We start from the raw sequence: 24,134 nt of genomic DNA, 5'->3' as shown, positions 1-24,134 counted from the left end.
TAATTAATTAGAAAAAATGGCACAGAAGAATTAAAGTGTAAATACTGGCTTAAACCTCAACAGATAGTTACAAATCCAGGGGGAGGGTGGGTTGATGTTTCTAACTGTTTTTTACAAAGACAGGTGGTTGCAATGACATTCTCCTTCCAGCTTTAAAAAAAAAATAAGTATGATTTTTTCACATGTTTCTACAATGTCTACTTATTTATATTTTTTTTGTTTTTTTCAAGACAGGGTTTCCCTGTGTAGCCTTGGCTGTCCTGGACTTACATTGTAGACCAGGCTGGCCTCTGCCTCCCTCAAGTACTGGGATTAGAGGCTTGTGCCACCCCACCTGGCTGTGTCTACCTTGTCTAAAAGATGTCATTTCTATAGGATGGGTTCATGACTGCCATGTATTTAAGTGGCTGCGACTCTACATGTTCACCGAATGCTGCCTAAGATATTATCAAACTAAAAGGGTGATAGCCCCACCCTGGAGCAGCCTACGTTATTTGAGTCTCATGTTGGTCTAAATAGCAACATGAATGATTAAGGAGCCAAGTGAGCATTTACAAGTGTGTCAGAATGTCTGAAAGGCTCTGTCATGGCAGAAATCAAATTCTCTAGCAATGTGGCTAACACAGCCCATATGTGTGGTTCAGCAGTGCCCTAGTTATGCATATGTTAGAGAGCAGTCTAGAAGGATGCCTGCTGACACGCTGAGACTTGTGGGAAGAGAATGGAAAGATAAAGAGTCTGCTGCATTTGCTCCTGCATTAAATGAACAGTTGACCCAGTCAATAAGCACTGGTTTTGTCACAAGAATATAATTTTAATAAAAACCATTGCGCTCTGTCACACACAACATATTAGCTGTCTCTATTTATTTTTATTTTATTTTCTAAGACCATAGCTTCTCATAGGCCATGCTGGTCTCTAACTTACTACATAGTTAGTTCAATCTGGCCTCGCACTAGTAGCCTTCCTTGCCTCCAGCTCCCACAGAGTGAGGATTCTGCAGTGGGTTTCCACACCTACTGTATATTCTTCTTCATAGTTTGTATCTTTAGATAATGGTCTTGCTGAGTAACTTTGGTAAAGGAACCTAAATATTGGTGGGATACTACCAGAAGGGGGTGTAAATAGGCAAAGAAGGGAGGGACTTCCTCAACTCTTGCAGTGTGATCTTCTCTAGTGAGTCACACCAGTTTGGGGATAGAGTAGGCTGTGTTCTAATCAAATCAAGATGTGTCACTTAACCAACCTCTGGAACACAACATGGAAATTCATATCACCGGTACTGTTCGTCTTTATAATTTTAAAGAGGCTTTTCAAGTCATGCTATAAACTGCCAGCAAAATTGTTATCCATGAATTTTCTTCACTCCTATAGACGTTTTGCATTTTATGTACCCCAGAGGCCAAAACAGTTGATCCTAAGAGTCAATGTGTCTTAAACTCTGGTCTAAGCATCTCACAGCTCTAAGGTGTAGTATTACCTACATTATAATAATGAAGAAACAAAGGTAACAATTTTAAATGGTGAATAAACACATACCTGTGTTTATAGGTAGCAGAGTTGGAATTTTGTTTCAAGCAATATGAAGAGAGTTAGTTTGTCTCACTAACTGAGGCTGTCTTAAATATTAGAAGGGCTAACAAATATACAGACATGCACACAACATACACACATACATGTTAAACCCACTCGCCCCTTAACCTTTAACTGAAGTGTCAGTCCTGCACTGCTGACATTCATCTCTAATAAATCCAGTTTGCTCATATGTACATCCCTACCCCTTCTGTCTGTATCACGCTGGTCACATAGCCAATAAAAACAGAGAACTGGGACACGGGCTCTCTCTATGACATCGTTTTATAAGGTTGCAATAGACTTGCAAAGTGCTTGCAGCTGTACCTTGACTTGCCCTGAAAGCAGATTAGAGGTCACAACGCTAGGCTTCTCCTCCCAACAATAAATATGAGCGCCTGACCTTGGTCGCTCTCTGGCTTTGCTTCTCCATCTATTAAATCAGAGATCTGACTAGATAATCTCTGAGGTCATTTCCATCTCTGTAATTAGATATTATATGCCTCTAAGTGACGGGAGACTAAAGACAATTCGGCACTGATCTTGGTGTGTCATCAGCTGACACCACAATTTAGGACGTCAGACTACCCTCACGGTACTCCTGATTTGATTTTGGTTCCGGGAAGATGGCACCTCGGTGTGTGTGGTTACCCTCGACAGTGATGCGTAGGGGGCAGGCCATGGGGCATATTAAATTCCAGTCAGGGAATCTCATTGCCCTGGCTCTCCTTCCAAATCCACATAAACTACAAATCATTCTAATTTTGAAATCTAACCTTCTTCAGCATGAATGGAAGAAGTGCCAGATTTCAAAGTGAACAGCTAGGTCCTAACAAGTTCCTAAAGCTTTTGTGTCCTACTCTGAAAGGCCTGCTCTACACTGTTTTTAAAATTATCTGTATTACCTGTATTATCTGTAGGCCCGGCTAGCAATCAATTAAGACACAGACACTTACTATATTTTAAAATAGCCTTGGTAAACTTGGGGCAGGGCAGGTATCAATCTTCTAAACTACCTCCCATAGTGGGGCAGGCATAGGATCCCTGTCTCAATCCCATGCCATCTGTTTCTAATAACTTTTATCAAGTTACCTTCCACCCATAATCCCAAATACTTGTTAATGTTTATTATCTGGGCCTGATTCTCCATCCACACCGGCCATGTGCTTCATCTAACCCATGGCGGCCTTCCTTTCTTCCCTTTAGCTCTCTCTCTCTCTCTCTCTCTCTCTCTCTCTCTCTCTCTCTCTCTCTCTCTCTCTCTCTCTCTCTCTCTGTGGCAGTCTTTCTTCTTCCCAAAATTCCCTTCTCTCTAAGCCCCACCTATCTCCTGCCCTGCCCAGGTAGGATGGCTTTTTATTAAACAAAAGATAAGTCACAGAAACAGTAAGCAGTAATTAACGTCAAAATACATCAGACATTCCCCCCAACAGCTCTACATAAATCTTATTGGGTCTTTGCTTTAAGGTGAACTCAAGCAAATCTGTTATTGAGAACCTGGTTCCTGGTGCCCAGTACCAGGTAGTGATGTACCTAAGGAAAGGCCCTCTGATTGGGCCACCTTCTGATCCTGTGACATTTGCCATTGGTAAGTTGTTAGTCACAAAAATAATGACCTATTGTTATAAGATTCCCGGTTGGAGCCAGACTGGTGCAGCCTGCCGTCTGAATGGATTATGTATAGGAGAGTCGTGAGGATGTGTTCAATACTTCTGCATCAGACTAAGGTTTTCGATATGTATGGGACATAACTTCCAGGGGATGCCTCCTCATACGCAGAGATGAAAGCAAAAAGCTCCAGATGCTGTAGTTACTTAGTATAGAATGTTGTAATGTGTGCATATAACCTATGGATGCCTTCCCATGCACCTTAGCCATAGCTCGATCAATCTGGATCATATCCAATACAGTACAAATATTACACAATGAGATTTCTATGTTGTTTAGACGAAAATAATTTTTAGGAGTCTGTACCTGTTTGGTACAGATGTGATTTTGTGGGAGATTGAAGACAAGTCACCAACCACTGTTCATTGAGTTAAACAAATGAATTCTAGCTCCTGCTAATACTATTTGGAAGGCATCCTTCTATTGGCTACATGGCAGAGAAAGTCAGAAGTAAATATATATATATATATATATATATATATATATATATATATATATATATATATATACTTTGTGTTTTTTTCATGATGAACTTAAGAAAATGACAACCCTGATTGTTGAAGTTAAAGCCATTGTGAAGAAACTAACGTCCCTTCCTGATTCTCTCTCTCTTCACTCTCTACCCTTCCCTCCCTTAGTTCCTACAGGGATAAAGGATTTAATGCTCTACCCCTTGGGTCCCACAGCAGTAGTGCTGAGCTGGACCCGACCTTACTTGGGAGTATTCAGAAAGTACGTGGTTGAAATGTTTTATTTCAACCCTACCAGCATGACCTCAGAGTGGACAACCTACTATGAAATAGCAGCGACCGTCTCCTTAACAGCATCTGTGGTAATCCTCCCTTAGCCAGCTGGTGCACACGTGTGTGAATGGTCATGCCTATGTCACAAGTATGTTAGAGAATGAGAGTGATCTGTAAATCAGGTTGTTATGGACGCACACATAGGCAGATAGCTATTTTGAAGGGGATTTTAATTGTTGTTGTTGGGTTTATTTCATTTGATTAGTTTTGTTTTGTGTGGTTTTGAGACCGTGAACTTCTGGGCTTCCTGATTCTGCCGACAGTGCTGGGACTGCAGGCAGGCAGGCATCCAGGCCACTCTTGGTTTTTGTTTGGCTGTTCGTCCATGCTTTATATTTCTTTTAGGTTTAGATTCTGTCTTTGTCTTTGGAGAGAGAGGGGGGGCGGGAATTATGCAACTGACTTTTACCTCTGATGGTATTTTCTCTTAATGAGTTTTCTCAAACCAGAACAGAGCTACCCCAAACTTAACTTTCCTCTCAACACGAGAGGTTTCCCCCTGGTCTTCAACAGCTGACTGTTGACGGTCTGCTTCTAGCTGTGACTCCTCTTGGCACGTGTGAATCATTAAACACCTGCATTGCTAACCCTTTGGAAACAGCTTTCAAAACGTAGGTTATAATTGCTCTTTCTGAAACCAGATTCATAGGCTACCTATGAATAGTGCATGAGGCACACAATTGCTCTCTGCTCAGATGACAGTCTAGTCAATGCCACGCAACCAGACTACTGCTCATTATCATGCTAGAAGAATATTATTCCTTTTCCTAGGATCAGGGAAATAAATATGTGCAGACACTTATAAATAAGTGTTATTTCATTATGCAGTATAACTTTGGAAATTGTGAAGTAATACTCATATTTTATCTGTCTTTGTATCATCTTTTAAAAATGATCTCATTTCATTTTATTTATGGCTCTTTTCATTTCAAAAATAATTCAAAAGGCATAGAAAAAGAAAACAAAAAGTTATTCCTTAATGTTTATTATGACCCAGGGAAAGTAAATCAGCTTCATAAATATTATTATTTTCCTCTTAGTCTTTTGTCTTCTGATTTCCTCCATCCTTATTCAGAGAATAGCAAACCTATTGCCGGCGTGGTACTACAACTTTCGGGTAACCATGGTGACATGGGGAGATCCAGAATTGAGCTGCTGTGACAGTTCCACCATCAGCTTCATAACAGGTGAGTGCTGGAGGGAAGGGTCCCATGAGAGAAGCCATGTTGCACAAGTTCCAGGGCATCACATGCCCAGAACGTGCCAATCAGTCATTGCTGCCTTGGCATCTTCATGGAAGACGCACCTTTTATTCTGGTCTTTCATGACTTGATTGATAAGCACTGAAAATGAAAGTATGATTTTAAAATGCACAGTTCCTGCCTTTGCCTTTTACTCATTTGGAGTCACTGGCCTTAACATGCTCTCTCCAGCCAGAATCGATCAGAACAGAGCTGGAGGCAGCAAACGAAGCTTTCAGCCTCCCCTGCACACTTGATTGATGTTACACATCATCAAATCCCTGAGAGTGATTCATTTCCTCATTAATTATTCCATTTCTGCACTCACCACTGCAGAAGAGCTGTTGACACCATTGAGGTTCACACCATGGGGGTTCACACCATTGGGGGCTCACACCATTGGGATTCACACCATTGGGGGCTCATACCATTGGGGTTCATACCATTGGGGGCTCACACCATTGGGGGCTCTGCCTTGGGTCACTGTGAGCTTGCATAGAAGAGAATTCCTATTCCATCATCACAAGCAATGATGACTTCCTGGTTGAACAAAACACTTAGCAAAATACAGGGTTTAGGTGCATAAATTAAGTGAGTCTTAGCTCCCTCAAAGTCTTAGTTGTGCAGTTACATGGACAAGAATGGGAGAAAACAATTTAAGATGACTAACTCATTCAAGGGAGCACAGGCCTTGGGGCTGGAGAAGTGGCCCAGTGGTTAAGAGCACTTGTTGCTCTTCCAGAGAAACCATGCTCAGTTCCCTGAACCCAAGCCAGGAGTTTCCCAGCCACCTGTGACTCCAGCTCTGGGGACTGAGCACCCTCTTCTGACCTCCACGGGCACTGCACTCATGCGCTTATAACCTCACACAGATACATACATGCTCATAAATTAAAACTAAAGTAAATCTTAAAAATAAAAGAGGTATAAGCCCTTGTTTGAACTAATGTTGTTCAAGAACTTTCTTTGGACGTAGAGCTGTATTGGGAAAAATGGTGGAGATAATTAGTCGTGGCGTGCCACTTTCTTTGGTCTCCAGTAGCCAGTGCACTTTCCATGCATCAATAATCATATTAGAAGCGGCAGTGGGAAAATCCCGGAAGAGGAGGCAGTGCCAATCCCTTTGTCAGCACTGTGGCCAACTCTCGAACTACTTTAACAGGCACATGTTTAACTGCCATTAAACTTCACCTCAGCACGAGCTCTCTAGAGATTTGCTTTCAGAGAACCAGAGCCCTTCCCTTCCTACACAGGACAGCGACCTTTTGAAAGACTTGACTTCTGAACCGCCTCTGCTCATTTCCGGTTGCAGACGTTTGAGGAAACCATCTCAGTGATTTTTGGAGTTCCTTTTCTCAGGATCAGAACTCTCTCCAAGATCTTGTCTGTCAGCTGGGTCGTAGAGCAAAAGTTCATGAATTAAACTGTCTTCTTCACGACAGTAGTGGGCAGCAGCAGTAGTGACTTAGCAATAATCAGGGGTCTGTCTGCAGGACTGTGCCTTTTAAAATGATGCCCCGAGGCGCAGCAGTTCAGGATGCTTGCTGCTCTTGCTGAGTACCTGGGTCTAGTTCCTGTCAGATTGCTCATTACCAGCTATAACTACGGTTTTAAGAGATCTGCCGCCACCTTCTGGCCGCTTTGGATACTGCACTCATGTTGACACCTATCTTTCCCATGGCACACACGTACACATAATTTAAAATGAGAACAAAGTCTTATAAATTGATTAATTAGTTAATGCCTTCCTGGAATGGATCAAAGTTTACAGCACTTTAGGTGGGATGTAGCAAGACAAGATAAATAATGCACCCATAAATGATCTATCTGCCTTTATGACACTAACTTATTATCTCCAGTAACGTGATCTTGGAGAATTTCTCAGTTTTTCTTGATGAACAGCTCAATCAATTATTTTCAATTCTCTGTCTGAAAAATGGATCTAGTAATAACACAGTGTAAGAATTAAACCATACCATATAAATCATTAAAATATATCAGCAGGGGTGAAGAGATAGCCCAGTGGCTGATGTGTTTCCTGCGCACAGACAAGGATTTGTGCCCAGACCTCTAGGTCCCAAGTAAAAGCCAGATATGACTGTATGTATCTGTCATTCCAGCACTGAGAAGCCTGGGAGATCTCAGGGCTCACTGGCAGGAAATCGTGAACTCCAGGCTCAGAAAGGATATGATCTGGATGGATATAGATAGATAGATAGATAGATAGATAGATAGATAGATAGATAGATAGATAGATAGATAGATAGATAGATAGATAGCAATAGAGAAAGATGCCCCTTTCTATCTCTGGTCTCTGCATGTATATATGTGAGCAAGCACACCTACCCCCTCCAACAGACACACACACACACTACAAAATAATATATTAAACTGGTTGAAATTCTAGCCCTTTAGTTCTTTGCCTGACATGTTTTGTTTCAGACAAGAATGTCATATTTTAAAAATGAGATTCCCCTACATTGCTTTTTCTATGTTTTCAATTTTAATCCAAATTACCAAAATCTATGGTATAAAAGGAAACTAGTAAACTTGACCTAGAGGTGCAAACCAGTAATCACAGCTATCAGGAGACTGAGATGGGAGGATCACAAGTTTAAGGCCAGCTTGGGCTACAGGACGAATTCAAAGCCAGCCTGGGCAACTTAAAATAAACACGGCAGGAGGCTGGGTGTGTAGATCAGCGTTAGAGCCCGTGCTGGGCTGCTGGAGATTCTAAGTCCCCTGGTTCCGTCTGCAGTATTTCCCTCACCACAGAAATGGGAGTTGAGTGTTTAAATTGAGTATAAATTATTCACACCTCGATCCATAACCAGGGTTAGGCAACTTGTCTGAAAGCCAAACTCGTAGTAATTATGTTAATACAACAAACGACTAGTGACACCTTGTGGCCTTTGGCAATATGCAGCAGTTGAGGCAGCAAGTACCAAATCTGAAGTCTCAGCCCTGTGAGGAGGCGCAGGTACACACTTGTTTGTAATTTCAGGTGCATTTCCTGCCCTCACCAAAATTAGAATGTAAGGAAAAACTCCTTTGAACAAAGCAATACTCAGGCATCTGGAACAAACAGAGACTGTCAAGGATCATACGTAGATCTCTGAGTTAGATTACTAAGGCATATTATGTGGGCGGTTTTGTGTTACATTACTGTGACAGACCATCCCAAGACAACCAAATTATAATAAGGAAAGGTTTCTTCTAACTCATGGCTCCTGAGGTCTCAGTATATAAGGAGACAGGACACCATAGCAAGAAGCTTCTGGAGCAGCAAAGCCACTCACCTCCTGGCATCAGGAGAGGAAAGTGGGCGGTGCGAGAGGAAGAGACGTGGCACAACATGTATACTCCAACTCAAGTCCCCAGTTGCCTACTTCCTTTCGCTAGGCTCCACCCCTGAGGCTTCCGTCATCTCCTCGGCCTTTGAATGGACATTCAGGACGTTGGTGACATTTAGGGATTGTGTTGTTAGATACAAAGGAAGGGGCTGCTCTTACTTAACAGGAAATAGATGAGTCATAGGTGCAGGTATGTATGTAAACGTGTACTCCATGTACATACTATGCAGGTATTGTAAATTACACACATGCTTTAAGTCCTTTGTCTACTAAGAATTTATGTCACCAATTAGTGTCCTATTAAAGGAAATGGCTCTTATGATTTCTAGAAATTTTACTTTAAAATTTTTGGTTGGTAATATGCCATGTCTTAGGGCAAAATGCCTGCTTTCTAGCCACTTTGCATATGCAATTTAAGTTTGATTGTATATTTGTTCTTTAAGACTTTTAGAATGTTAGGATACTTTAGAAGATAATTAAAAATGCCCTCAGAGCTTATATGATACGGAGTTTAGATAAAATATCCTCCTCAGAAAAATATTACATTTTAAATTAAATTAAATTTTAATTTTTAAGTGCTAGAATATGATATAAAGAAATAACCTCAGTGCTAGACTTAGGCTTTGGTGCACAATTGTAAAAAAAATCTTACTTTTACAATTGTAAAAATGCTTACTTTAGCAGCATTTACTAAGAGCCCACTTTGTGCAGAGCACAGGACTAGAGTCTGTTAGTGATATGGCCATGTTGTTAGAAATAATAGCCATTGGCCTTGTGGCCAGCATTGTTATCTTCTCTTTTTCACCTTCTCTTCTCTTTATCTTTATCTTATCTTGTCTAATCACCATTTTGTTTCTAAGATACCATCATGTGATATGAAATTTAACTTTCTTCTCTTTCTTTTTTCTTTTTTCCTTGCTTCCTTTCCTTTTTTTCTTTCTTTCTCCTGAGAAAGAGTTTCTCTGTGTACCCTTGCCTGTCCTGGAACTTGCCCTGCAGAGTAGACTGGCCTTGAACTCACAAAGACCCAACTGCCTCTGCCTCCTAAATGCTGGGACTGAAGGTGTGTGCCACCGCCATGGGTTTGAAGTTGAATTTTCTAAGTCAGCTGCATTTGGGACCTCCCACTTGGCTGGGAAGTACTTCAGCCATTAGCCTTTGTTCTGAGTGGTAGCTCTTTTCTTCCCTGTAGCCCCAGTGGCTCCAGAAATCACCTCTGTGGAGTACTTCAACAGCCTGCTGTATGTCAGTTGGACCTATGGGGACGCCACCACTGACCTGTCCCATTCTAGGATGCTGCACTGGATGGTCGTCGCAGAAGGGAAGAAGAAAATTAAAAAGAGTGTATGTACCATTCTTTGAGTCCTGACATCAGACATCCAAACAATTGGTTGCATGAGCTGTTGGCATCCCTTAGGCAAACCTTTGCATCTTTGACAGGGAGCTGAAATCATGGCTGGCTCTAATTCCACCCATATTTAAAGTTGTTATTTGAGAGCTGTGTGTAGTGATACTAAAGAGGTTGGGAGGCATGAGAAAGAGTTTGATGTTACCTTCAACTGCATAGCAAGTTCAAGACCATCCTAGGCATGAGACCCTGTCTCCAAAACCAACAAAGTTATCATTGAAGCTTTTTCTTCAGGATACTAAGCGTTTTCAAACAAACTAGCACCAGCATACGTCAATATGTTCCCCACTTATCCCCAATACCTGAATACCCGAGTGCATTTGAAATACTGATATCTTCTCTCCTGCTTTATTAGGCTGTCTGACCATGATCAGTCAGGGTACAGGTAAACCATTTTAGCCAAAGCAAACAGAAAGAGAGTGGGTTGAATAAAAAAGGTAAAAAGCCGTGAGTGTATGGACATGTCCAGGTTTCTCTGGAGCCATACGGCAAATGTATTTTCTAAGATCTATTGTGAATGTGAGATGACGCCAGAACAGTGGCCTTTCCAAATATGGGAACACACTAGCAAATTGTTCAAGCTGATAAGTACTGTGCACTTCAAGACAGCCTGCATTCAAACCATCCAGCCAAGCAATAAAATTACAAAGTCAATTGTAGGTTGCAGTGTAAATTCATGGGGTGTGCACTGTCTGACTGAGCCCCTGGAGTTAGCGTCTGTGTACTTGCTGTGTAGGGTGAGGTGCTGGCTCCCTCGTCCCACACTGAAGTCACATATCTGATGGTCTTGCAGGTGACACGCAATGTCATGACGGCCATCCTCAGCCTGCCTCCTGGAGACATCTACAACCTTTCTGTCACGGCCTGCACTGAGAGAGGGAGCAACACCTCTACGCTCCGCCTTGTCAAGCTGGGTAAGAAGGGCGCACAGGTGAGGGCTGAAGATGCTGTGTTCAGGGAGCACCATTCGGGGAGCACCATTTGCAGCTCTTACTCATCATGGGCTCCTCAACTCTCTGGAACTTAAAACAAAATTTAAAAAAACTCCCTTTGATAAGTATGAAATAGACATACCAGAAAAAGAATACAGCTCTGTTGGTGTGGGTTTGCATTTGTTCGAGTGGAGTGTGACACAGGCTGCCACATGGACCTCTGCCCTTTGTGGTAGTGTTGGAAGGACCAAGTACCCTTAAGAATTTTAGAAATGGAAGACTTATCTGGTTCGGTGTCTTAACCCACGCCAACAATTCTCTTTCATACAAATATTGTTCCTCTTTAACTTAGGTTGATATAAGACTTTGACTTTGATTAAGTTGGTATCATTGTCTAATTCCAATAAAGTCAACATAAAAGGAAAATAATTTAAAACATGGAATTCAGAAGGGAAGATTAGCCACAAGAAGATTACATCAATAATAATATAGGTTCCCTGCAGGTATATGCAAACACAGCTAGTTCTTCCCATGGGAATGTTTGATGCCTTGGCACAGCAAACATGACTCAGCTTGGGCATTTAAAAAAATATGAAAAGATCAGTAGTAGTCAATACCAGGCACACAAAAACAATACAAAGGGGGATCTGGATAAATGGCTCAGTGGTTAAGAGTGCTTATTCCTCTGTCAGAGGACTTTATCCCTCAGTATACCACACCAAGCAGCCCACACACACCTGTAACTCCAACTGAAGGGGCCACTGTGAAGACCTGCACACCTGCACAAACACTCTCTCTTCTCTGTCTCTCTCTGTCTCTCTCTCTCTGTGTCTCTCTCTGTCTCTGTCTCTGTCTCTGTCTCTGTGTCTGTCTGTCTGTCTGTCTGTCTCTCTCTCTCTCTCTCTCTCACACACACACACACACACACAAATATTTTTTCTTTTTAAATTTTTGTATTTATTATAATTTACATTACATCCTGATTGTTATCCCCTTGCTCGTATCTTCCCATTCCCACCCTCCCTCCCTCTTCTGCCCTATTCCCCTTCCCTAACCTCCGACAGGGAGGCTCTCCTCCCCTGCTTTCTGGCCACAGCCTCCCAGGTCTCATCAGGATAGCCTGCATCCCCTTCCTCTGTGTGCCCTCAAGGCCATCCTGCCGAGGGGCAGTGATCAAATCGTGGGCACCAGAGTGCCTGTCAGAGGTTCAGCAACAGTCGCACCCTGCCATGTGGAGAAGGAGCTATCTATCAGTTACATCTGAATGAGGGGGGGGAGGTCTAGATTCTCTGCAGGCATTGTCTTTGGTTGGTGCATCAGTTTATGCTGGCCACCCTGAGTGCAGATCCTCAGGATTTGATGGTCTCTCTTTGGAGCTCCTGACCCCTCCTGGTCCTTCCATTCCTCCATTCTTCCATTCAACTCTCAGCGCTCCGCCCAGAGTCTAGCTTAGAATTTCAGTATCTGTCCCAATCCCCTGCTGGGTAGAGTCTTTCAGAGGACATCTATGTTGGACTAATATTCACTTATAAGTGAGTATATATATATACCATGCATGTCTTTTTGGGTCTGAGTTACCTCATTCAGGGTGATCTTTTCTAGTTCCATCCATTTGCCTGTAAATTTTGAATTTTTGTTGTTTTTAATAGCTGGATAGCATTCCGTTGTGTAAATGTACCACAGTTTCTCTATGCATTCTTTGGTTGAGGGACATCTAGGTTGTTTCCAGATTCTGGCTATTACTAGAAGTACAGGCACTCTGAGGTCACATTGTTGTCAGTGAGGTATTTTTAGAAATGCTTAGGAAACCGGGAACAACAGACTGGGGAAATGGCTCCTCAGACAAGTGCTCACGGCCAGTCTGACAGAGTCTGATGCCTGGAAGCCGCATTGCGGATGGGAGAACTGACTCCTGCAAGTTGCCCTCTGACCTCCACATCTGTGCTGTGGTGTCCTATTTTCCTTATCCCCCACCCCGCAACAAATAAAGAAATGTAAAAACTATACTGTTAAAAGAAAAGACGATCTCAAACCAAAGAAAACAGAATTTTCTTCAGTTTACCTAATAAATACATTATGCACCTCAGTGTTTAATGAGTCTTAAGATGGTCTCTGATTCTGTTCTCAGTGGCAAAAGATAAATTCTTACTGAGCAGCTGTTGCTACAAGTGGAAGTAAAGTGTAGAATAATTTAAAAGTCGTCCTTAATTGCAAGCAAAAATTATTACAACTTCTAAGTTATTAATTTATTTAATTCCTTGAAAACTGTTTACTATTATGAAATAGAAAAGCATGTGCAATTTCTGTTCATGGTGGGTTTATTTTCATGTCATATTAGAATGTCATGTGGGGCCTGACCAGGGGGTTCAGGGCTTGCTGCCAGGGACGATGACTTGAGTTGTATCCTTGGAACACACATGATGGAATGAAAGAACCGATTCCCAAAAGTTGACCACTACACAAGTGCCATGGCACACAGGGCACAGACACACACACACACACACACACACACACACACACACACACACACACACACACACACACATACATACACACACATACACCACACACACACCCTATGCATGCATACACACATGCACATACACACACACATACATACACATATACCACACACATACCCTATGCATACATACAAACATGCACATACACACATACACACACACACATACACACACACACACACACATGTCAGAATTTAAAAGAAAATGGAAATGAGTGAACAATGAAAACATAGGACTCACTTAAAGATGTTAGTTGTCCTAATATGGAAAAGATCATGGCGATTCTGTCAAATTCCACGAGAAACAATGGTAACTTTAGTTAAGGTGACCATAATGAAGATGGAAAGAATTGGACAGGATTTAGGAGGTATTTTGGAGATTGGGGCTCCAGAACTTTCTTTTGGGACAAATGTAGGAAGTGAAAGAGAGAGATTAACAACGGCTCCTCAGCTTGGCTCTTGAGCAACTGTTTCACTGTTGTGCAACTCGGTGAGTCACAACGATGAATAGGCTCAGTGAGACGGTAAATGAGGAGGAGTGTGTTAAGAGCCCACAGTTCTCCAACCTTTTTTTTTAATGAGATGAAAACTCAAGTGCAGGTGTTAAACAAACGAGATGGTGGATCTGTGTCCAGAGATCACAGGGAACTTCCCTTCGGGGTGTCTGAATTGGAGCACCAAGTTCTACTTAGAGACAGAAGTGAGAGGTTCTGGGTGTGGCCCACATTCCAGCACCCACAGAGTGAACAGAAAGGAGGTGCCTAGAAGGGAGGATGGGATGGAGCAGCCAAGCCAGTGAAGGAAGAGAAAACCCAGCAAGCGTCGCCCTTGTAAGCCACCCTTGTGAAGTCCTGCTTTACCCTGATCACACAGCATCCTGCAGATCCCCCTGTGAGCTAGCTGGAGCCCAGAGACGTGATCACCTTCACACAAAGCAGTCTGAGGCTAGAGACAGAGGTTTGTGCCTTTTATGCAGCGACTTCTGTGTTACTGGCATGGGGAATTTTTTTTTTTTCCTAAAACCTTCATTCTTTTGGCAGACATGGGAGGAACCAACCACACACACCCGCTCTGTGGCTTTCTCTTCCCCTTTTGGAAACTAGATTTTAGGACATCAGCTTGACATTCTCAAATCTCAGTCATGAAAGTTTTGATGTGAATGAGAAATTCTTAAAAACATAGTTTGATCAGAGTAATGATTTTTAAAACACATTTGGTATGTGAAAACTTCAATGACTATCCCCTCCATCACCATTATAAATATTTAATGTAAATATTTTGTAAATAGATGGTTTTATGAGTGTTTTGCTTGCATGCATATCTGCCCCACCTGCATGCCTGGTACCTGCAGAGGTCAGGAGAGAGCATCAGATCCCTTGGTACTGTTAGAGACAGTCGTGAGCTTCCATGATGGTGCTGGGAATTGAAATTGGGTCCTCTGGAAGAGCAACCAGTGCTCTTAACCAATGATCTATCTCTCCAGCCTCTAATTCATAATTTAACACATTTTCAGGTACTAAATGTTTGCCTGGGTGCTTTTTATATTCTTCAGTATCTGTTTTTAAATATTCAGATTCCTGGTGAAATTCAAGAAAAGAGTCTTCCTGAATTTAATTATGAGATGTCTAAAAAAAACCCAAATCTGAGAGACTCCTGTTGCTTAAACTTTCTTCTTCCCAACTTTATGGTGTACTTACCACGACACACTTACCCTGACACACTTATGATACAACACACTTATTATGACACACGTATGTTGCCGTTATTGTATCTGTAAGGCCTAGGAAGCCAGAAACTGACAGAATGAGCCAGAAATGTAATTCAAAGCTGCGAGCACTACGCTTAGGCAGAATCTAAACTGCTGCTATTCTACTATTAAACTAAAATAAACCTCTCTAACCCTCATAACCTACTATATCCCAAGCACTTGCCAATCTGATCCTCCTAAGGCAGCTTCTCTCCAACTGAGTACTCTCAACTGTCAACTCTTGGCTCCTCCTTCTCACCCAGAAGGCCCGCCTTCCACTTCCTGTCCTTCTGCCCAGCTAATTGGCTAAACAGTGCTTTATTGACAACTGCTACATCCACTCAAGGCATTCCTCCACACATGACACATTTATCATAACACACCTATCACAACTCATCCTGAGTAATTTTCCCCCTCTTATGTCTTCTGTCTCCCTGCTCCATTCCACAGTGCTGTTCTGGCAGATTTTGCTACCATCAAGTTGAGCATCATGCTGCCTTTACTTGAAGCCTCCACTGCTTCTATGGGAGATACTTTGTTTCACAAAGTTGAAAATAATTGATATGAAAATACTTTATTCTGCTGTTTTAAAAACTTTATTATAATATACGTGGGAAAGACCTTCAACTTGTATTTTTAAACATGAAGAAAATTCTAGAAAACTTCTCACACTGAGGCTGAAGCCTGAAATTAGCATTTTTTCCACATCAGAAATAGAGATGACTTTTACAGCAGTACTACTAAATCCTTACTGCTAATATCACACTGTAGTATATGTGTAAAATGCATTGAGCTTAAAGGAATAAAACACACATAACGGGGATCCCACCTACCCTTTTAGATATAATGGGACCTCATAAATGTCATTCAGTGTACAGTTATATCAATGAGTGACGTCGGAATGAAGAAAAGCAGGGTCATGCTGTCATATACTTTTAATCTCTGCATTTGAGAAGCTGAAGCAGGAGGATTGCCATGAGTGTAAGGGCAGTCTAGGCACATAGGCACACACTATTCCAAGAGGAAATAGCCTCTCGCTCCCCTGACCCAAGAGAGAGAGAGAGAGAGAGATTAGTAGAGAAAGATGAATTTGACAATAAGACATTAGGATCTGCTCTAAGACTAAGTAGCACCCTTGATTATTCCCTTTATGGCCTCCAAGAGAAAGAGAGGGTTTGCTGGAGAAGCACACGGCACCTGCTCTGACGTCAGAGGTCATCTCCACTCCACAGAGAGGCAGCATCTTGATCCTCTCCTGGTTCATACAATTGGATGGCACTTAGCATCGCCACCTCCATCCTGCCTGAGCTCTGTCTGTAGGGATTCGTACCCAGTCACTCTCTACCTCCATTTTTGACACAAGGTATTCAACCAAGAGCTTGCTGATTCTGGGGAGCTCTGGGGATCTGCTTGTATCTGTCTCCACAATGCCAGAATCACAGCCACCTTGCCTGACTTTGTATGTAGGTCCTGGGACTCTGAACTCAGGTCCTTGGGCTTTTGAGGGGCAAGCAATTTACCAAGCGTAACTTCTTCTTCTTCTTCTTCTTCTTCTTCTTCTTCTTCTTCTTCTTCTTCTTCTTCTTTTCTGATACAGGGTTTCTCTGTGTAGCCTTGACTGTGCTGGACTTGCTTTGTAGACCAGGCTGGCCTTGAACTCACAGAGATTCACCTGCCTCTGCTTCCCAAATGCTGGCATTAAAAGGTGTGCGCCACTACTACCCAGCCAACTCCTTTTTTTTTTTAATCTGTTTGCTTTTGTTAGGCTGATTTTTAAGACATGGTTCTCAAATAATCTACACTAACCTCAAATTCACTGTAGAACTAAGGCCACCCTTGAACTCCTGGTCTTCCTGTTCCCATACCATAAAGTGCCAGGATCACAGGTGCATGCTGCCTAGAGAGGCCTAGTAATATGTAGTCTTAGAACTGAAAAAGTAAAGCCTAAGGCTATCTGTTTCTGACCCAACCATGTACACTTGCTCTCAAGGTCCCAATTTTAAGTTGGTACAGATCACTACAGATCTTGCATCCAACCCACAGTCCTGTCAGCAGCGAAAAGTGGGAGTGGACGCCATGGCCTCTGACATTTGAGGGCCCATCGTCTCTTTTCTTCAGAAGAGAAATGAGGCAGAACCCTCCCTGGAGGAGCGGGTTAAGCTTGCCAGTGAAAAGGAGATCCTGGTGTACCCTGGAATTTTTCACTTGTCCAACGCTGACTCCTGTCTCCTCCCCTTTAGCTCTCTCACCTAAACCTGTCACTTTCCCATGGGAAAATAACTCTTTCAAGCTCAAGCCACCTCTAATGATTCTCATTTTAAAATACTTGTTTGCTTACCCGGCCATAATTTTGATAGTCTAAAAAAGGAGTCCAAACCTGACCAGAAAAGACCTGAAAGGGGTCAACAGCTTCACAGGACATTAAAGCACTGTGAAAATCCAGGATTAAGCAACAAACTCAAGAGAATGTGGCAGAAAGTATTTAAAAATCCAACTATCAACAATGGAAGATCTACAACAGAGACATGGCTATCAGAAAGGGAGGTGCAGGTGGGAGAGCACACTGCCAGTTCAGCTTAGAAGGGGAAGATACAGTATGTTCAAGCAAGCAATGTCGAGGGGACCTGCCAGAAGACAAGAACCCAGCATCAGACCAGGACTGCAAGCTTAGCGGTTTATATAATGGACGGTCTAGAAAAGAGACCACATCACCCACCACACAGAATCCACCACACATCATCATCCCACAGCACCCACCACCCAGCATCACCACACAGTCCTCACCACCCAGCGCCTACCACACAGCACCCACCACACAGCATCATCCCACAGCACCCACCACACAGCACCCAAAACACAGCATCCACCGCATAGCACCTACCACACAGCATCCACACACAGGACCCACCACACAGCACCCACCACACAGTGTCATCCCACAGCACTCAACACACAGCACCTAAAACACAGCATCCACCACACAGTGCCCACCACACAGGACCCACCGCATAGCACCTACCACACAGCGTCCACACACAGGACCTGCCACACAGCACCCACCACACAGCATCCACCACATAGCACCTACCACATAGCACCTACCACATAGCACCTACCACATAGCACCTACCACACAGCACCTACACACAAGACCCACCACACATCATACACCACACAGCATCATCCCACAGTACCAAACACACAGCATCCACAGTAAAAGAGCATGAATAGAGAAAGAAAAACTCAGAAATGGGAGATAGGACTGTAAAGAATGTACAAGAAGAGAGGACCAAGCCAACTAAGCTGGTAACTGAATTACTGGAAAGGAACAGAAAGTTGTCCAGATACAATGATGTGAAGCCCTTGACTAATGGGTTAATTTATTGATCAAAATTAAATGTACATGATAAATCTTTTATCTCTAACATGTTTTTAAGCATCTGGTTCCCTTCCATCATCCTTTTCCAAGGAAAAAAGTTAACTATTTAGTTTTATCTCTCTTAATTTTCACGAAAGTTTCAAGAATCCAGTCTTCTGACCCAAGAGTGGCATCCAAAAAAAAAAAAAAGGATGAAGGCAGTTGAGGTTAAGGTCCAAACTTCATCATCTTAAAGAAAAGCCCCTCTTCTTTCCTCCTCCTCCTCCTCCTCTTCCTTCTCCTCCTCTTCATCTTTTTCTGTGTCTTGTTCAAAAAGTTGTGTGTTGTCAGGACAATACTAACTCCAGGATGGTGACACAGAAACTATTAATAGACTCTGGTTATGAAGCTGAAGCAGAAAACAGAAGTGTCCAAAGGAGAAGTTGAAAACACAAGTGGGGGAAACACACAAAACATTCGCCTTTGGGGGTAGACGACGTGCTTTGCGGGTGGGTTTATTCAAAAGCAGTATAAAACACAGACGCTCATCAACCTATCTGTGGGTTCTCAGGGCATCCATCCGAGTACTACTAAAAGACCATATATGGTCTTTAAAAATTTTTTTCTCTTCCCTCAGAACCAGCCCCTCCAAAATCACTCTTCGCAGTGAACAAAACACAGACATCAGTGACCCTGTTGTGGGTCGAGGAAGGCGTTGCTGATTTCTTCGAGGTCCTCTGTCAACAGCATGGCTCTAGCCGCGGTGCCAAAGTCCAGGTACGGATCACCTCTTTCTTTCTGAGTTGCTTTTGATTAAGGCTAATGGAGCTAACTAAAACTTCTGTTTCATGCCATGACTAGCTGTGGAAACTGTCTGCTTGTTCTTTTGGGTTTTAGAGATAGAAATTGACAGTGTTTGTGGACTATACCCATGAGGCCCGTACTATCTAAAGTATATTTAACAGTTAAGAACTAGTTGGCCAGTGTTTAAAAGGCATGCCAGAAAACCAACTCTTGCCTGCAGTTTTTTTTCCTTTTTTCCTTATTTGTAAATTCTTTTATCTTTTTAAAAAATATTTTAAACTTGAAAAGCCATTACGAATAATTATACAAATGTAGAAATCAGTAAAATATAAGATCCTCAGCAAGGAGCTATATACTGTGGAAATAATTTAAAAGGCAAAAACTTGAAATGTGGCTATTGCTAACATTTTGGGCTCATAAACAGCAGAAATGATAAACTACTTTATTGTTCTCCAGGTCACGATGAAGGGCAGAGGTGGACACTCAGCCCTGAGAGTAGTCAAGCCACAAAGAAAAGGAGGAAAGGAAGGCAGGAGAAAGATGGAAAGAAAGAAAGAAAGAAAGAAAGAAAGAAAGAAAGAAAGAAAGAAAGAAAGGGAACTTTAAAGCCTGAGGGGGGAGGGAAAAGGGCAGGTCAGTGAGGGAGTGCATACACTGCTGCGGGCGGGCGGGGTGGGGGGGGTGGGGGGGGAGCTAGAGCAAGTCTTCCCACATAAATAATTGATGCTCTTTCAATAAATGAAGGCTTTGTGCCAGAAGGAAGGACAGGATTGCTGGGAGGACAAATCTTTTCAGACTGGTTGCTGCGATAATCTGCTTTGACTCCTCTGCCCCCTTGATAGCAGCATCTACAAGTTCAACTCTTTTGATCTGTGTTGAGTAACTAAGCTGTCTCTGTCCTAGGAACCTTTTTTTTTTTTTTTTCAATAACCGTTCTGCCAGGAATGGGTTTTCTCCTCTGTAGCTATAGTGATGCCTTCCATTAGAGACACAGGGTTAGTCAGCTACCTGCTGCAATTTAGTTCTCTAGCCAGAGTCTTTCTTTCCTTGCTGTAATTCTTCTCTAGACAAGGTGGTGGGTGGGATGGGTGCTGTTGGCTTTCATCCTGTTAGGCTCTACGTAGTATTTTGGAAGCATGTTTTGAAAAGGAGTGTCATGCAGGCTCACTTTTTTAATTGTGCAGAAAGAGTGTGTGTGTGTGTGTGTGTGTGTGTGTGTGTGTGTGTGTGAGAGAGAGAGAGAGAGAGGGGGGGGAATTTACTCTTCTTAAAAGTGAGCTAATTTTGCTTGGGGCACGTACTGTCACCATGCTTTGGGTGGGTGTGATAAAATAGAAACTGTAGACAAGCAGGTAGGGTCTTTAATACGTAAAGAGCCACTTCAAGTAACAAAGCAAACATATAGTAAACCAAGAACAAAAGATCCTTCAACATGAAACATTTATAACCTCCTTCATGAGAAGAAATGCAAAGTAAAACTACTAGACACAATTTTCGTTGGAAAAGCCTATAGATAAATGGGCTGCATCAGAAAAAAAAATACAGGAGAGCAGTCATCACCACACAGCAGTGCGAAGCACATAAGCTGGCCTGGGGAGGACTAGTATTTAATAGTTTTCAGTATTAAAAAGGTATACTTTATGACTGAGTAATTCAACTGCTGGGGATGTATGATAAGTATATACACTTATATACTTTCAGACGCAGTGTGTGTGTGTGTGTGTGTGTGTGTGTGTGTGTGTGTGTGTCCATACATAGTGTTTTAGTTGTTCCTATTGCTGTGATAAAATATCCCAACAAAAGCAACTTCCAGGAGAGTCTCTCCCGACTCATAGTTTCGGAATACAGTCTTCCATGGTGGGGAAGTACTGGCAGAAGAGCTGGAAACCGCTGGTCACATTGTGTCAGCAAGCCCGAGAGGCCGAGGATTGTGATTATTTTTTCAGATAGTTTCCTCCTTTTTATGCAGTCCAGGATCCAAGCTCTAAGAATGGCATCACCCTCCTTCGGAGTGGGTCTTCTTACTTGGATTAACCCGATCACACTAACCTCTCAAAGACATACCTGGAGGCTAACCTACGCTAACCAAGTCCCATCTCATAGATAATTCCAGGTCCTGCCAAGCAGATGGCCAGCATCAGCCACACACATCCATACATAAATACAGCAAGGAGTGACCAGCATCAGCCACACACATCCATACATAAATACAGCAAAGGGATGGCCAGCATCAACCACACACATCCATACATAAACACAGCAAAGGGTGACCAGCATCAACCACACGCATCCATACATAAATACAACAAGGGGCTACACAAACACAATCGCTCCTGAGCGTACAAGGTGGTGTTTGATTAGCATTATTTGCAGCACCTCACAAAGAAATCAAGGGCCACTTAAGCCTTCGTCAGTAGGAGGCTGGTGAGATAAAGTGGGAACCTTTGATGGACTTGTGTGCACTTCTTAGCGAGGTAAAATGGGAGCTGGAGAGGTGGCTCCAGGGTTAAGAACACCTGAGGCTCTTGCAGGGAACTGAGGTTTGGTTCCTGGAGCCTACACGGTTGCTCACAACTGTCCGCAATTCCAGTGCCAGGGAATATGGTGCCCTCTTCTGGTCTCTGCAGGCACTGAATGTATTGCTACCCATGCAGACACACTGACAGACAACCATTCATATGCATGGTTTTACATTCATTAGCTTAAAGAGGATGAAACAGCTTAATTATAAACTTAAAGTAAGAACAGCAAAAGATACCGGATATTCAAGTTTAAAAAAAACAAGGAGAGTAGCGTGTGCACTGTTGTCATCGTTCAAGACTGTCCACCATGACTTCTTAATTTATACCTCCATCGAATATGTACAAGGAGAAAATCACTCAGTAATGGCGGCTGCTTCCATGAAACAGAGCAGAGTAGGAAGGGAATAGAAAAGGAGGAAAGATTTCTCACTATTAACCTTTTTTATCTTTTAATTGCTTTTACTCTGTGTACAACCTCCTTGATATGAAAAAATAGTTTTTAAAACAAAAGAAACGAGGACGGCACGAAACGTAGTTTGTCTTCTACATCCCCAGGAACCGATAGCTGTTTCCGCCCACGTTGTGACCATCTCCAGCCTCCTCCCGGCCACTGCCTACAACTGCAGCGTCACCAGCTTCAGCCACAACAGCCCCAGTGTCCCCACATTCATAGCTGTCTCCACAATGGGTAAGTATACAGATTAAGGCAATGTGGTCTTTGGGAGATTCTGCATCTTTCTTTAGTGTTTTCTTCTAAATATTCATAACCTGGGGGGGGGGGGTTGTTTGGTTGGTTGGTTGGTTTTGGGTTTTTGTTTTTGTTTTTGTTTGTGGAATCGGTCTTTCTCTGAAAATATCCCAAACTAGGTTCAGGGAGTGCTTGATTCCAGTACAAAGTGCACTTGGCTAGAACATGTGACTTAGAAAAGGTTGCATATTATCTTCAAGTCTTCTTTTTAAATCTGTAAATATAGAATAACAGTATATGAATTTCAGATTTGGGTTATTTGAGTTCTTCATATATTTATGTTAATGAGTATGATAGTCTTGTCTGCATTATGTCTATGCACCATGCGCATGCCTGGTGCACCAGAGGTCAGAAGAGGGCATCAGATCCCCTGGAACTGAAGAAAGAGATGGTTGTGAGCAAATGTGGGTGCTGAGAAGCAAATCTCTGCAAAAGCAGCTAGTGCTTTTAACTGCTGAACCATTCTTCCAGCTCCATTTAGGTTGTTTTGAAAATTAGAAGTAAAAATACAGAAAGCCTTACTGTTTGCTACAAAAGGCTAGAGAAATCACCAAGGCCGCCATCTTTAGAATCCTCAGCATAATCAATAATGCACTCTCATCTGTACTGGTCTTTGGCTGCCCTGGTCAAATAGTAGTTACAATTCGTTCCTAAAGCAAGAAAATTGTGGCCGGGCATGGTGGCCCATGCTTTCAATCCCAGCACTCTGGAGGCAGAGATGGGCAGATCCCTGTGAGTTTGAGGCCAGCCTGGTCTTCAAAGTGAATCCAGGACAGCCAAGGCTACACAGAGAAACCCTGTTTCAAAAAACCATGATTGCGAGCCATGGCACTGATCCTTCTCACACTTGAAGCTTTTCTGTACACAGTGTCCTGTGTGTGGGAGGCCTAGGAAACAGACTCAGTTTCCCCATAGACCTAAGGGCCATCTGTCAACCTCCAGAGCTCTGACAGAAGACAAGGTGACGGTTCCTTTAGACAAATGTATTTGTTGCTGTTATCATCGTCATTATAAACTCAATGTCCATAAGGGCAGATGGAAGGCTATGAATGGCTGTCAGTGTCCATGTCCTGTACTCTGTAGCAACATGTAGCTCCTTTCTTAGTTACAGAGGTGAACCCTAACGTGGTGGTGATCTCGGTGCTGGCCATCCTCAGCACGCTTTTAATTGGACTGCTGTTAGTGACCCTTGTCATTCTCCGAAGGAAACACCTGCAGATGGCTAGGTAAGAAAAGAGCTGTTGTTCACTTGTGTGTGTGTGCATGTATATGGTATCATGACGACAACGATGATGATGATGATGATGGTGGTGGTGATGGTGATGATGATGGTGATGTTGATGATGATGGTGGTGGTGGTGGTGGTAGTGGTGATGATGATGGTGGTGGTGGTGATGATGATGATGGTGGTGGTGGTGGTGGTGGTGGTGATGATGATGGTGGTGGTGGTGATGATG

At 42.7% G+C, this 24,134-nt stretch overlaps 1 protein-coding gene across 3 annotated transcripts in view; it reads left to right on the top strand.

Annotated features, from left to right (window-relative positions):
• Positions 1-24,134, top strand: part of PTPRO (protein tyrosine phosphatase receptor type O) — a 204,977-nt gene that overhangs the window by 134,577 nt on the left and 46,266 nt on the right. For 2 of the 3 annotated variants that reach the window (XM_084765391.1, XM_084765392.1), the window contains exons 8-15: positions 3,040-3,160; positions 3,879-4,072; positions 5,119-5,230; positions 9,830-9,981; positions 10,839-10,959; positions 19,241-19,380; positions 22,485-22,617; positions 23,783-23,903. In XM_084765391.1, coding sequence (XP_084621517.1) covers positions 3,040-3,160; positions 3,879-4,072; positions 5,119-5,230; positions 9,830-9,981; positions 10,839-10,959; positions 19,241-19,380; positions 22,485-22,617; positions 23,783-23,903 — 1,094 coding nt within the window. Of the gene's footprint in view, positions 1-3,039; positions 3,161-3,878; positions 4,073-5,118; positions 5,231-9,829; positions 9,982-10,838; positions 10,960-19,108; positions 19,113-19,240; positions 19,381-22,484; positions 22,618-23,782; positions 23,904-24,134 lie in introns of those variants that run through there. The other variant, XM_084765393.1, reaches the window with a different exon arrangement.

Source organism: Acomys minous (genome assembly GCF_964271855.1).
Source record: "Acomys minous genome assembly, chromosome: 17".
Lineage (NCBI taxonomy): Eukaryota > Metazoa > Chordata > Mammalia > Rodentia > Muridae > Acomys > Acomys minous.
The sequence above is the reverse complement of the archived record's forward strand: the minus strand, read 5'-3'. Positions and strand labels throughout refer to the sequence as shown.